We start from the raw sequence: 15,016 nt of genomic DNA on the forward strand, positions 1-15,016 counted from the left end.
AAAAAATTGGTTGGTGATTTACTTAAGGCCTCCAGATTTCAAGTGATGCTTTCTGTTGAGCTTTACGTTGATCTCTTCATTACAGAACACTGTGACCAATAAATGCTGCAGTTGGAGAAGAATATCTGATTATTTTTGGAAACATCTTAACTCTCAATTTCTTTTCTCTCACCTTTCTGACAAGGTATGCAATGAGACTCAAGAATTTCACAGGCTCTTCTGCCACAGAAGGGGACAAGAAATTAGCAGTTTTATGGTAAGTCCCTCTGCGACAATGAGAGAAGCAGCTAAAATCTTAAGGAGGACTTTAAAAGTACTGAATTACTTAAGCAGCTTACAGAAGATCATTATTCTTGTTTTCCATTAAACTATTAAAGGATAACTAATGGATTTCTTCAGCAGCTGACTAAACATTTATTCTTCTAATTTATACTCTTATCAAGATGGGATTTTAATGCTTTTGAGCACTTTTTTTTTTTTCCTCCATTTGCTTATGTTTCAAAATGTAACCTTAGAACAGAAACTGCAAAATATAGGTCAGCTTTTTTTTTTTTTTTTTTTAAAACAGTTTATAGGTTTCATTAAGCAATGGAATTAACATAATCCTTTCCTAATTACCACAGCTACCGATGCTTATCACTTCTCTACTTGAGAATGTTTAAACTAAAGAAGGACCACGCTATGAAGTACTCCAGATCTCTGATGGAATATTTTAAGGTAATCTTTATTCTGTTTAATTTATTGATATGAAATGAAATTCATACCAGCAGTGAGAGCTCTCACAAGTATAACTGCATGACTTAAAAGTCCCACATTTAACCTCTCCCCTGGGAAACACAGGCAGGATGGCTGCCAGGGAATGGGGACAGAAGTGATTTGGGGGATTTTGGGATTAGTCACTTGATTCAAAGGACCATGCTCAGTAACTCTACAAAAATAACATTATTCTCAACACCATGTAATGTTTATGCAAGTTTCTGATTCTTTCAAGGCTTCAATGTGCAAGTGATTATGACCTGACCCCCAGTGAACCATAATAAAGCAATTATTCAGGCTGTAGTTAGTTAAGTTTAGATTTTAGATTCAGTGGGATTTCCTGAAGCTTATTGCAGTTTCAGAGGTTTCTCCTCTTATTCCTGTGGAACTTCAAATTACCTTATCTACATCTTGAAGGTTTGCCTTTACCTTAAATTGAGTGGAGATGTGATGGTCATGACTTGGGGATGTTTTATTTTACCTTGTCAAATGCTGTTTACCCAGTGTAAGAATGACAAATCCTCACCGTTCCTAGATGAAGAGAGAAATAGAATCCTTCTTCAGCTCTGAGGTTTTGACATTTCTATTTCACTGGTTAATGCTGTTTGAAGCATACATTAATTCTTTTACTTTATTACTACATATTATTCTATAATTATGTAATTATACCGGCTTGTCAGCCCATCAGTCTTTTTTTTGTTGTTGGTGTTGGTGTTTTCAGCCTCTGCGAATTTCTCCCAGGCTTTGACATATTGGTGCTGCAAACCAGTAAAAACCTCTAACGCTGCAGTTTTCGTGTTTGCATGTAAATGGGGATTAAATTGTCCTTCTGTAAAACTCCAGTACTGTCACGGTACCACCCATGTGTCCTCTGTGTGTGCCTCTGTGCAACTTCAGTAACGTTGGTCCTAATCTTGGGCTTAAACGGAGGCTCTCCTGTGCCATTAGCAGGGACTCTGTTGTGCTCACGGAGTTTTCAGACGGGGATTTGCACAAGAAATTAAATTTGAACTGCGCGCGTTTGTAACCTCGGCGTTTTTCACCAAATGCATTCCGGCCGCGTCAGATTTTATCCAGGATGGATGCAGGTTGTATCTTAAAAAAGAGGATTATTAGACAAATAAACCTTTCCTGCAGAAAGTAATGATTTCTTAAAAAGCCAAAAAAAGGAGGGAGCAGGGGAGGCTCTCTTGCCTTACAGCCACTTTGTTTTCTCTAAGCTGTGCAAGTAGGTAAAATGAAGAACGTATTTACTACTCCCAGCATAAGAAAATGTCTTTTAACGTAAATTAAAATAAGAGGAAAAAAAATGAAAATGCAATAAAATAGAGGAATCAGGAATGCTAGGCATAGGCATCCAGTTGAAGGCAAGTGTTCCAGTTAATGTTACAGTGTGTGTGCTGTGGGCGCTGTAACTCATTTGCTAGGAGCAGTGTTTCAGTGTATACAGATTATATGTTCGGGTTCTTTCTGTAATGAAGGCGCAGGAGGAGAAAAGAAAAGAATGGGAGCTATTAACTGTGTGTTAGTTTTGTATTGCTGCACCATGTTCTCTGTGTTCACTAGAGAGACTCTGGAATACAAATGAAACAGATTAACTGTTTGAATAGAGTTGTTATTCAAACTTTTACACAATTTCAACTGTGAAAAGCAGCCCACTGTTTACAGCAGAGCTGGGGAGGAATTTTTCAGCTAAATTGTTCTCTATACTTTATCTTCACCAATGCCACTTTGTCCAAATTGAAACCATTTGTGGACAGAACTGGTTCTGATTAATTTCCAATTAAAAGCTTCAAAATGATACTTTTGACATTTCAAAGCAGAAAATAGCCATTTAATCATGAAAGAAATTTTGAAATTTAGAGGCAACTTGGAGTAAAACACGACTAAAGTGATAATTTTTTTTAAATTTAAATCAAACCTTTTATGATTAGAAAAAGTGACATCCTGTGATATATTTCCTGTGAAAGCTTGAGGAAGATTTTCACGTGTTTGAAAACGCGCTGTCAGTAATCATCGAAATACTTTTGCCAAATATTTTCATTATCAAATAACAGCTTCCAATTATGATCTAGTCCTAATCTTGACAGAACTATTATTCGTTATAATATATTTTATATATATTTTTATATATATATATATATATATATATATTTTATATCCAAGGTACTGTTGGGAACAATCCCCGGAGTGGAGAAATTAACAATAAAAGCTTCTCCTCCATTTCTGAAGACTTTCCAGGGCAGTTTAGGATCTCCCTCTTCCCTACACACACTCCATGTGCTGGGTGCCGTGAAACACCCCAGGCCAGTGCCGTGGTTTGGACAATGTTTTCTGCTTTGGGCAGGAGTGTTGGGCTTTGAGCTGTGGTTTAGAAGTCAAGGGTGCTGTCTGTGCCTCCCATGCAAAACAGTGATTACAGTGGCCAGATGAGTGTTGTAATAATGTGGGTAATGCTTTGCAGAGAACTTGTCAAACTTGATCGAGTCCTCACTGTGCGTGCTGACTTCTCACACAGTGAGGTTGTTTTCAGAGGGCACACACAGATGGCCTCAGCCCTGGTACTGCCACTCTGTATGGGAGCTAAGATGCCACTCAGTCTGAGCAAGACTGGAAAAACCTGGGCTTTATTGTTGCTCGGCAATCTTTTTGTACAGGGTTTTACAAGGTGCTACACAGACGTGAAAGGCAGAATGAGTAAGCAGGTAAGGAAAGTCAATTTGTGCAACTAAAATATATATAAAAACAAAGGCATTCGAGCAGATCCTTGCTAAAAGTTTTATTTATGCTACTGTCTGAATCCCAAGCCACCTTCCCTAAGCAACTTGGGAGGGATCAATTTCATTAAAGCACCGAGCCAAATTCGTTTTGTTTCTTATTAAAACACTGAAGGTCCCTCTAAAGATAAGCAGCCATTATCACTCTGAAGAACTTACTTTGTAGAATAAATTTCAGTGGTAATTAAACCACTTCTTTGTCACCTGCATCTGCTTTTACTGGAATTTATTCCCTCTTTCATCAAATGATTTTCAAGCTACTGGTTGGAACCTACCAATCATCCACCAGCCACTTAATTATGGGACCAACGTGCAGAGCTTTTCTGCTCCATGCACCGTAGCTCTTGCAATGAGAAGGGGGGAATGTTGATCCTTGTGTCATCAGTATTCATGTACTTGCATCACCTGTATTCACATTTTGGTTTTGTACTTACAGAACTCTTCAAAAGCCTCACAGGCCCCCTCACCTTGGGGCGGCAATGGAAAGTGAGTATTTTCTGCTGGGTACTTCTGTCTGGGAACAAGGGGTTCCAAGAGGAGGGGAAGTGTTTTTGTGCCTCTAAAGGCAAAGGACAAGTCATGGGATCAGTGTTTTGGGAGCTGCAGGTGTATTTCAAACAGGTATCGTGTAGAAACTGTTCTTCTGGGCTACAGAATTGATCATACAGCTGCCTTGGGCTCGTGGGGGTGAGGGGCTCCCACTGGATTAAGTCAGATCCCCCTGTGAGCTCTCCAGTGTGGGTAGGAAGGAGGAGCTGAATCACACCTTCACCTGTGCAAAGCCCCCTGCAGTCTAAAATCAGACATGATGGGTCTGTGCTGAATTTTTTGACAGTTTACTTCTCAAGCCCAAATGAAGGCCATAAAAATATCAGTTAATTAGCTGGCAAGTACCATGCCACTCTAGGAAGCCAAAGTAAAGTTAACCTTCATTGCAATGATTTTTCAATGATTCGTTCAGCAATGAAAGACCAATGAATATTTCATTGATATATGGTAAGTGCTGTTTAATAAAAGCAAAGGTATAATAGTGGTGAAAATGTGAAGGCACTTAGTCAGCCAATTATCAGTGGCTTCATATTAACGTTAAAACACTCTCACCTCAGTTGTGAAGTCAGGGTAACGCAGCTGTGATCTGCTGTTCAGTGGAGGTGCATTGCTTGCTCCATCCTTGCCTTTATTTTGCATTGGCTGTTGCCAGCTGACACACATTTCTCCTGTTTCTTTGTCCTGGTCACAGAGCCAGGGCTTCACCTTTTTTTCCATCTTTATTTGAGTAGGCTAACTTCTAGGTGAAAATGATCCTTGTTAATGGTCTCTTTCTGGTGGTTCAGAAGAAGAAATGACTATTAGACACACCAGGGAAACAAAGAAGGAGGGTTTGAAGTTTAGCACACAAAAAACTGAAGTTTTCAAACAGACTGTGTTCTCAATCAGTGCAAAACCCAAAAATTCCAACATTTTGTTTAAAGTGAAATGTTGCCTCAGATAATGCAAAATATTCTGGAGTATAAATATGTTTATATACACACCCCAAATACTGAAAGTTATTCTGAATATGTATGCATAGAGCTATTAAAATATAGATTGTAACACAAACTAAAGTGATGAAATAAGAAGTCACTTTAAATAAAAACTGAAAAGATATTTTAACACCGGTAGAGCAACTACTAAATTAAATTATTCATTATGTGCCAGTTTTCCCAGGCATTTAAAACCTGGCCAGTCAAACCTTGTATTATAATAAAAATACATAAGTGTTAACATAAAGTTTTAGTGATCAAATAGACCACTGGAGCATAACATCTCTTTTGTTCCTTAAGAAGGGGCTTGTACATAAACATTTCATGGAGCAGAAGTTATCCTTTTATTCCTGCCCTATAATAGACCCCTATGAAGCGTGTGCTCTGCAGGTGATGACATCTCCCTCGCTATTTAAAGGAGCTATTAGGTGTCCAGGATTGAGAATAAGTGGGTTTTGACTGGAGGAGAAAATTCTTATCTGGCCACAAAGTAGGCAGCAGAAACCCAGCCTTCAGGTCAGCATCACTTCTAACATAACACCCAGCTGATCAGTCTCTTCCCACTAACTTTGGAGATAAGGAAGGGAAGCTCTGAAAGTGCACATCTCTTTCTTTTGTTCAGAGCAGGAAGCAAGCACCTGACATGTGAGAGCAACTGAGTGCCAAGGCCTTGTTATAGCAGCGTTATTGTGACACCTGTGACCCACCACACAAAGACCACAGTCCACGCTCAGGTCTTGTGTCCCTCTGTGTGGAGTCTCAGAAGAAAAGTGCTCTCCAGCTGGCTCAGAGCTGCTGTCTGTCTCCCAGTGGCTCCAAGGTTTGCCACCAGCCTGGTGCTGCCATTGCCAGCTTGTGCTCTGCCTTCCCCAGGGCTACTCGCTCTGTAGTTTTCTCTTAATTCCTTGCAAATTTGTGGTGGGGGAGAATTCACACACCACAGCAAAAAAAGGCCAAACAGCAACCAGCATACAGCATCACTGGAGATGGAGCAGCAGCCTGGTGCAGGACCGGGGGACAGTGGGGAAATCTCAAATATTTCTTTAAACAAAGCAAGGCTTATCCATTGCCATGGAGTGTCGTCTAGTCGGGATCTCAGATCCATCAAAAATCACAGCTTGGCTTACTGGAATTTCTGCCTACTCGTTTGAAAGGGTTGTGAACCTCTACAAAGTTGGCCCGAGTTCCATCCTGGCAATGAAACAAATTTTCCCTGGTTTCATTACAGAAATGTTTCCCACCTCTAGCGACAGAAAGCGCAAAATACAGAGATTTAGTAGACTCACCACAGTAATAATGGCTGTGCACAACAGGGTAAATCCAATGAACAATGTGCTTTATTTGGCAGAAGTGCGTCAGCTGGTTGTAAGTGGCTCGAACAAAATACTCTTGGTCTCCTCAGATACTTATCATTTTTAACTGCTCCCAGACCTAATCTAGTATAGTTCAGCTCTTCTGTGCTATAAAGTCACTGTGGCAAGTCAGGTAACCGGGATGTTTCGAGACTTAAAAATAAAGCATTTGTGCATTAGGACATGCTTAAACTCTCACCCGTAAGCTGGGTAAAAAGCTACAAGCTGCCAAATCAATGTGATCTCCAGCTCTGGAAAAAGAATGTATCACAGGAGCCTGTTGTTGAGCACAGGTGGGGCAGGGCAGTGCTGAAAAATCTGCATTGTTGCCATCGATGCCTTTCAGCCCAAGGCTGTGCTGTGGTGTCAGTCTGTCCTGCAGCACCTCCAAGGTATCAGCAGGTCTGTGCACAGGCAGGACCATTGGCAGTGGCCTCTAAAGCCAAGAGGCCAAGCCCTTCTGTCCTGGGCTTGGGATCAGGCTCAGTGACTGAGCTTGATGCTGTTGCACAGCTGCATGTCCAGAGAGGGGCTGCAACATCCCTGTCTGGAGAGTTTTGGTCTCTTTGCTTCGTGCAGAGAGTGCCAGCAGTGTTTGGCAATGCATCTCAAGTGTATTCCACAGCAAATAGAATGCCTTTGTTCAGGCAAGTGCTTCCAAATGGGTGAGTGAAATGGCATCCAGCTGGGGCTGGTCACCAGTGATGTTCCCCAGGGCTTGGTACTGTTTTATATCTTTACTGATGATCTGGAGTCCCTTTGATGTTGAAGGGGATCGAGGGCACCCTCAGTCAGTTTGTGGATGACTCCCAAGTTGGGCAGGAGTGTGGATCTGCTGAAGGGTGGCTCTTCTTACTTCTCCCGAGTCACAAGTGATGGGACAAGAGGGAATAGCCTCAAGTTGTACCTGGGGAGGTTTAGACTGGAGATTAGAATAATTTCTTCACCAAAAGGGTCGTCAAACACTGGAATAGGCTCCCCAGGGACTTGCTCCTGTTGCCTTCCTGGAGGTATTTAAAAGTGTAGGCATGGCATATGGAGATATAGGCTACTAGTGGACTTGATATTTCTGGATTAATTGTTAGACTTGATGATCTTAAAGGTGTTTTCCAACCTGAACAGCTCCATCATCCTATAAATCTTCAAAGAGAATAGCTGCTCTGTGAGCATTCAGCACTACACGGCTCTAAACAAGAGCGTGCTGTGCTGACCGCTGCACTGCCTGCAGCCAGCAGGTGATTCCTAATTGATGGTGTTAGAATTAAAGGAAAATCTATATTAGAGCATTAGTGCCTCACAAAGTAGGTAACTTAAAACACTGCGCTGTGCAGAGCTGTGCGGATGAACTGTAGGCAATTAGAACAAATCTCCATAGCCTGAAAGAATCCTATGGAGATATTCATAATCCTACAGTACCCTCAGGTCCTAATACTGCTCTGCGGGGGGCTTTTAAGACTTGCTCTTTACTTATTGTGGTGACTGTTTTTGGAGCAAACTGTCATTGTGGTTTCCAGAAAATACTTTGATAATAAGCCAATATTGCACATTGAGTGTTTTCTAACTGCCATTGCAGCTTCTGGCAGCAGGTAGAAAAATCATTACAGCTATGAGATGCTTCTTTCTCTGAAAGATTGCTCTATTTTTATGATAGATTTTTTTTTTTTTTTTTTTTAAATAGCAGGTTCATTTAAAGGGAGAATTAAATCCCTTTTTATTTTCACTCATTCCCAGTTTATAAGCTGTCCTTTCTCATGAAGTCAGGAGGTACCTCTGCATCCCAAATGCACTTGAAATCGAAGTCTGCACCCCAGTTAAGGGGGAATTGACTGGGGTGCAGACTTCAAGTTCATTTGGGCTGGCAGTGAAGTGAGGGGTGCAAGGGGGACTCACTCTCTCTCTCTCTCCCTCTTGCAGGAGCACAGAAACCCCCTCGCCCATGTCCCTGAGCCCGTCCCCTGTCAGCTCTGCTGGGAGCAGCGCGGGCGCCGCCGGCTCGTCCTCGGCGGGGACCATCACCATCCCCCAGCGCATCCACCACATGGCTGCCAGCCACGTCAACATCACCAACAACGTCCTGCGCAGCTACGAGCACTGGGACATGGCTGACAAGCTGGCCAAGGAGAACAAAGGTGCTGCCCCCTCCGCTTTTCCTGCGTCCCCTTCGGCTCCCCAGCTTTAGCTTGTAGAGAGGGGATTACAGGTGACCTCACCCCGGAGGAGTAACAGCTTAATTAACCGATACAAGGATGGAATAACCAATAATAGGATGAGTGAGATAAAAGAGGGGGTTAGGTGGTGAGGGGAGGATCATCCTGGAGGAGGAACCTTGAGGAGCATGAAGGAGAGAATCGTGAGGGAGGACCCTGGGGAGAGGGAATCACTGCTGTGAGGTCAGTCTGGGTCTGCAGTTAGAACCTCTTGGAACCTGCAGTCACAGTCCAGCTAGGTAAAAGCCTCCAGTCAAGGTCTGCACACTAATATATGCAGTCATAGTCTAGCTAGGTGAAAGCCTGCAGAAGCTGCAAACTAATCCCTGCAGTCAGAGTTTAGCAGGAAATAACCAGCAGCCAGAGGCTGCAAGGGAAACCTGCAGCAGCGGCTTGCTGTAGCCAGAGTCTGTGGATGGCTGGAGTTAAGATGACTAAGCCATGAGGAGGAATAAACCAGGACTCTTTTTTATGCTGTGTTTAACAAGAAGTCTGTGCCTCAGCTCATTTTTACCTAATAAGAGGGCTCCTGCACCATAGCTTTCCCTGTGCTCTCTGGATTTGGACCCAGAACCACCACATCTAAGAGCACAACTGTGACAGCTTGAGCAAACAGACCAAATCTGCTTTGCTGGTCGCTGTAGCCAATGCATATCTTCTCTTGTCAGGCACAGAGGGGGATGTGTAACACACGCTGAACATGGGGTTATCAGAGCAGCTGGCAAATAATTTAGCGAGCACAAACCCCAAGCGATGAGAGCTTTTAAGTCTGCAAATTCGTTCACAGTTTCAGCCTCTCGTAGAGCACCGAGGTTATTTTCAGACTGCTCTGTCAACGGGTTTAAGACTATTAAAATGCTAGCTGGGATAATAAGCAAACAGTAGCTGTTATGTTTATGTGGGGAGTCCGATTAGGAGATGTCCACTGAAAGCCACGACCTTGAGTCTCCTATAACTGGATTGCAAATCTGTTTGTTTATTCCTAACAACGAAATGTTAAGTCTTTACCACAGTCATTTCAAAGGAGTTTTGGCAAGCGGTTTGTGACCAGTTTATATCAAGAATAGTGGCTGAGATGTAACTAAGGGATAAATTTGGCCTATTGTTGGCCAGCTGTGAACTTCTTCATGACAGTGTAATTATTCAGAGTCCAGCTTTGGGCTTACACAAATCACTGAGAAAGCTTCCCTTGACACTAGAGGTGCAGAGCCTAACTAGGAAATAGTCTCATCATGAGTTGGCTCATTCTCTTAAATTATAGTGAGATTTCAGATGGCCGACTTGTCCTGACAAATGTGCTTGCTGTATGCAGTTTGATCTTGCTCCCATTAATGTCAGTGGCAAATTTCCACTGATTTAGAGAAACTGAGCTTGAGATTTATAGAGTTTTATGTCTGAATGGTGGGTCATAATGATCCATCCCTGGATGAGGAACAATAATAGAAGTTCTGTCCAGTCCTCCCCACTGCTTCTTGTCTTTGTTCACGTTGATTAATTCAGTAGCAGTGCAGTCATTTTGGATTTTTTCCATAGCTGCATCCATTTTCACAAAATGTGAAAGCGATTCCCTGTCAAATATAATGCAGAATGTTACAGTGGGAATGCAGAAGGATGCCCTGATAGGAGGAAGAGATGGTGATAATCTTGTAATTAGCCCTGTGTGTTGTGGAGTTGTTAAATGTTCTACTTGGTATTAAATCAAAATAGCTCAGGCATTCAGCCAGCAGACAGAAAATGTACCCAGCCACTGCTGTTATCAGTCCTAGAGCTGGATGAGAAAAAACCTGCTGACTCTCTTTCTGCATTTTCCTCCCTACTCTCTTCTTTGTTCTCATTTTGATTTACGATCAAATAATCCCAATTCTGCAAAGCCATATAGGAATACTCTTTATTCAGATGAGCAGTCCCTTTGACTTTACTGGCACTGGATGCATGAATGAGGGTTTCCTCACATGAGCAAGACATTTAAGGTTCTGACCTGTTCTTTCATATCTTGTTTCACAACCTGCAGACATGTTACAGGGAATGCAAAGTTCATGTTACTTCAAATTTCATTTAAGTATTATAAACCTTTGGAGAGAGATCAGAGCTTCCTACATGCTATAGCATGAGTGCCTTTATATATTTTCTGGAAAGATACCTCATTTCTAATTAAGCACTTGATTTAAAGTTGCATGCTTAAACACAAATTGCAACTTGAAAAATTCATGGTGTAGCAGAAAAGTGCGTGAGAACTGTTGCAGTACTCCCCAGGTCTTCATCACACCACATGAGGGATTCTCTTTAAAAAAGGATGTATTCGGGATACTTTGATGTGAGATGCTACAGTGTTTCAGAAAACTGGCTGTAATTGTTTTAGTAGTAATTCAAAGCACCTTTATCTAGTTGGCCAGAACAGGACTCACCCCTTTATTCGTGGTGATCTCCAGTTCACCTTTGCCAGCTGTCTCAGCTCGGGTGCACTGGCCTGTGGACCGGGGATTCAAAACTGCCCCGTGACAGCTAACAGGACAGTGCAAACCCCAAACTCTGCTGTGAGTCCCAGGCCATCCTTTGGCCTCTCCCTCAGGAGCTTGGGCAGTCAGTTCATTATAAAAGATGAGATTTCCCCCCTTCCTGTTGAAATAAGAATGATGTGAAAACAAAAAACAAAAAAGAACCAAAAACCTGCAAAGAAACCATGATAAGATAAAAACTAACTTCCTTAAAAAAAAAAGAAAAAAAAAAGAAAAAAAAAAAAACCACCCAGATGTTGTGGGTTTTTGTGGTCAGCTCTTGATTGTTTCTGTCATCTTCTGAATCACAGGCTGTGTCTTGCATAAGAATGTGTCCTCGATGATCTGTCCTGAGATGGGTATAAAACTGTGGCCTCATAGTAATTACCTCTGGGTCTTCCTGCTGTCATGAATGTTCCTTAGGTCATGCCCAGCAGTCACAAGAAACCTCCTCCACGTTGTAGGAGCTGTGCAGCCGCCCCTTGTCCACGGCTGTCAGCTTAGGTTTTGTGCTCCTCTGAGTCTGCCTGCACACTCCCAGTTTGAACTTGACTCATGTCCAGCTGGCTCAGAGCAGCAGACAGAAGCCTTTCTTTGTCAGCCTGACAAAAGATGTGCCATTAAAATAAAAATGCATAGCAAGAGGGAGAACAGCAGAACTGTGACCTGCCAAGCTGGTCTGGTCTGAAAAGGAAGGCAGGAGCATACTGCCGTGTGCCTCTGGTGGAATTTCCCCTGGTCCATAGAGTCGAGAGTGTGGGGAGAATAGATGGAGTTTGGCATAAATCTGTGTCTGCAGCAGGCCAAACTCAACTGCAGATTTCCCAAAGCCCGTGGGATGGTTTGTGTTGGATCACCTGAAGTGGTGTTGTTCACTTTCTATAACATCAAACTCTCTGCTGACATTACAAGATCAGATCCTTTTTTTTTTAATGTTTCTGAAGAAAGCAGGACTTCTTCCCTACCGTAGAAAACTATCAGCTCTGTAGGGAGCAAGACCTGTTCTCTCACACATAAATTTATCAAGTGGCTTCAGTGCTCGTAGCTTTTTCAAGAAATGTTAGCCCGAAATTAGGCTTTAAGGTGAATTCCTAGTGTTTAAAGCAATTATTGTTTATTTGAGCCTAGAAGGAGATCTCTAGAATGCAAGCAAGATAGTGCATTATTTCATTTCAGAATGTATTGATTTTACACAGGAGGAGGGGAATGAAAGACAGAGAAAGGAAGATTAAAAGTAGCTGCTGGCTGCAGCATCTGAACAGCCCTGGTGCTCGCCCTGAGCTCTCATTATGCCTCCAGCCAAATCACTTTGTGCTCTGATACCGCTGTAGCTCCCAAGCTGACCAGGGTCAGGCTGTCAATACTTGGATAGAAGACCTCAAAGCAGCACTTACTCGCTGAAGAAAGCACTGATAATGATTTTGTACCCTGCATCTGCTCTCCTGAAGTGCAGCCAAGGCGGTGCTGGCTGGCTCAGTGCACTGGATTGCAGACAGGGTGAGAATGTGAGGGCTCAGCCATTCCTTACTGTGATTGTTGGTTGTTATCTGAGCTCTGAGGGGCTTTAACTGAGAGCAGGTTCTCTCTTGCCTAAATATAGTCTAAGTGTTGTATATGTGGGAATGCCTGTGCCCCAGCGAGCATAAAGAGCTGTGGGAGAACACAGAACACAATTCACTTCTCCACTGACAGCAATTAGGAAGGGTCTGTTGGCCCTAACAGGATTAGTCTTTCACCCAGAGAGCATCTAACGCATGACATAAAGTAAACTGGTGTGTCGCTTCCTAACTGGGGTGCTCTGTTCAGTGACCTCCTGTTAACCCTTCCCCACTAGGAATCCCAGGGTTGGGATTCTTCCCCCTCAGAGGTTCCTGTCTCCAAGGTGTTATTTTCCTGCTCTTCTCTTCCTCCCCTGCTCCCATCCCACACTCATCCTCCGGGGCCTGCAGCTGCAGCAGGATGAGCAGAGGGCCAAAACTGCTGCAGTGTCAGCAACAGAAGTTAGAGGGTGGGGCAAAGAGCAAGAAAGGTCTTCTAGTCTGGAAGGATCCAGTCTAGCCCTTCATGTCTGGGAAAAGAGTACAGCATGGAAAAGTAACGCAGGATTTCATTGCCAGCTGTTTAAATCATACGGTCGGCAGACCTAATCTCAAAAAACTGACAGGGCAGATCATCAGAGTTAAAGGAATACTACTGGCAACCACTCACACCATCCTGTGGTGGACTTCCAGCATGGATAATCTGATTTGGTTTGTTTCAGTGTATTGTTGTGGTTTCGATCCTTTCTTACGGACCGCGTGCTGATGTGCACGACTGTCTTTAGAGCTCACTAAATTACACTGTGCTGCTTCTGAGTGGGAAATGGTGGTGACGCCTCCATCCATTCCCGTACCACCGCCTGAAACAGTTGTTTCTTGTGTGTTGCAGAGTTCTTTGTAGACCTGGACTCAGTGATGGGACCCCTAACACAACACAGCAGTATGACCAATCTGGTTCGTTACGTTCGCCAGGGACTCCACTGGCTCCGCATCGAGGCTCATTTGTTGTAGTGACTGCTGCCCTGCTCATGATGACATCCCCATTCTTCTACCTCTACCAGCGCAGAGACGATCACTGGTGGAACTCCACTCATTTTTTGGAAGTTTATTCATGTAACTTCATTTTTATTGCCTTTTTTAATATCCTATCTATTGGAAGTAGAAGTCACCATAAATGAAACTTATGACTCGAGAGCAGTATGTGTTGTACCATCTAACCATTTTTGACAATTTTCTATGCCTTGTGTCTCCTGGATCCTGCCATCCTTATGTGCTTTATGGAACGGTACATTCCCTGCAGTATTGTTTTAAATCCATGCTGCCTTCAAGTGAAAACAAAAAAAAACAAAAAAAAAAAAGAGAAAAAAGAAAAAGAAAAAAAAAAAAAAAAAAGAAAAAAAGCACTTTGAGAAGATATGGATTCCTGAGAAATAGTACAAAGCGTCTTAAATATTTGAGGGTATATATGAGAAGTCCCTTCTGAAATAAATTAGTAGAAGTTATAGCTATTCATTCAAAATCATCTTCTGAACCTGAACCAAGCTTTTCGACGCTTAATTCTGGCATCGTTACCTGACTCAGTACATTCCTAAGGTTTCACACTTCCTATGGGTTTAATCTCTAAAAGAGAACGTTGAATATCTTACAGGTACATAATGTAAGGTCACCAAAGGTGTTAAGAGGTAAAAGGTTGAAGGAATGCCTCATTAAAGAATGATGACACACTATGCAATGAGGTTTTGATATTCCATTCTTCCTGTTTATTGTTGGCTTAATAATTTCAGTAGGCAGCAAAATTTATTGCAGTTTTTAGGCAGTTTCAAAATACTAGCTTTCTTAGTCTTATCTACCATTCCTATACTAAATCTGTGGATTTTCTTTCTGTTTTACTGTTTAGTCTCCAACAAATACTTATCCAAGGTTTTTCTTCATAGAACAATCTCTCCTTGCATAGTGACTCACTGAAAGCAGATTTTAACAGGACTGCTGCACTCTAGGCATTGATATTGTATGTAGAAGTCCATTAATAAGTGTATGCAGATTCTTCATGAACTATCTAGAAGTTTAACTAACCAGCTACTCTTGAAACATTATAATTCCATGTGGCATCAATTTTTCACCTGTTTTGTTCATTTCAGAGCGTTAGAAACGAACAGTATTATCTTGCTATCTTGAAACCAATGTCAAATTAAATAAAATCACCAGATTTACCCAAAAGCAATATAACATTTGTTTAATAATGGCCATGAATACTTCAGTCAGATTACCTTTTTTCCAAGCTCTGCATCTGTTTACCCATGCTGTCATGTTTTGGACCATTCCTCTAATGCGTGAATAATAATGAGACAATTCAGATAGAATTTCAAAG

The 15,016-nt window shown here is 42.2% G+C and overlaps 1 protein-coding gene across 8 annotated transcripts in view; it reads left to right on the forward strand.

The window, feature by feature from the left end:
* AFF2 (ALF transcription elongation factor 2) overlaps window positions 1-13,979 on the forward strand; it is a 352,651-nt gene extending 338,672 nt beyond the window's left edge. For 5 of the 8 annotated variants that reach the window (XM_040083762.2, XM_040083755.2, XM_040083756.2 and 2 more), the window contains exons 17-22: window positions 185-256; window positions 624-717; window positions 3,414-3,461; window positions 3,970-4,019; window positions 8,323-8,537; window positions 13,538-13,972. In XM_040083762.2, coding sequence (XP_039939696.1) covers window positions 185-256; window positions 624-717; window positions 3,414-3,461; window positions 3,970-4,019; window positions 8,323-8,537; window positions 13,538-13,659 — 601 coding nt within the window. In that variant the 3' untranslated portion in view covers window positions 13,660-13,972. Of the gene's footprint in view, window positions 1-184; window positions 257-623; window positions 718-3,413; window positions 3,462-3,969; window positions 4,020-8,322; window positions 8,538-13,537 lie in introns of all 8 variants that reach the window. The other 3 variants (XM_040083760.2, XM_040083761.1, XM_040083759.2) reach the window with 2 other exon arrangements.
* The last annotated feature ends 1,037 nt before the right edge of the window (window positions 13,980-15,016 follow it).

Source organism: Hirundo rustica, chromosome 21 (genome assembly GCF_015227805.2).
Source record: "Hirundo rustica isolate bHirRus1 chromosome 21, bHirRus1.pri.v3, whole genome shotgun sequence".
In the NCBI taxonomy this organism is placed as follows: domain Eukaryota; kingdom Metazoa; phylum Chordata; class Aves; order Passeriformes; family Hirundinidae; genus Hirundo; species Hirundo rustica.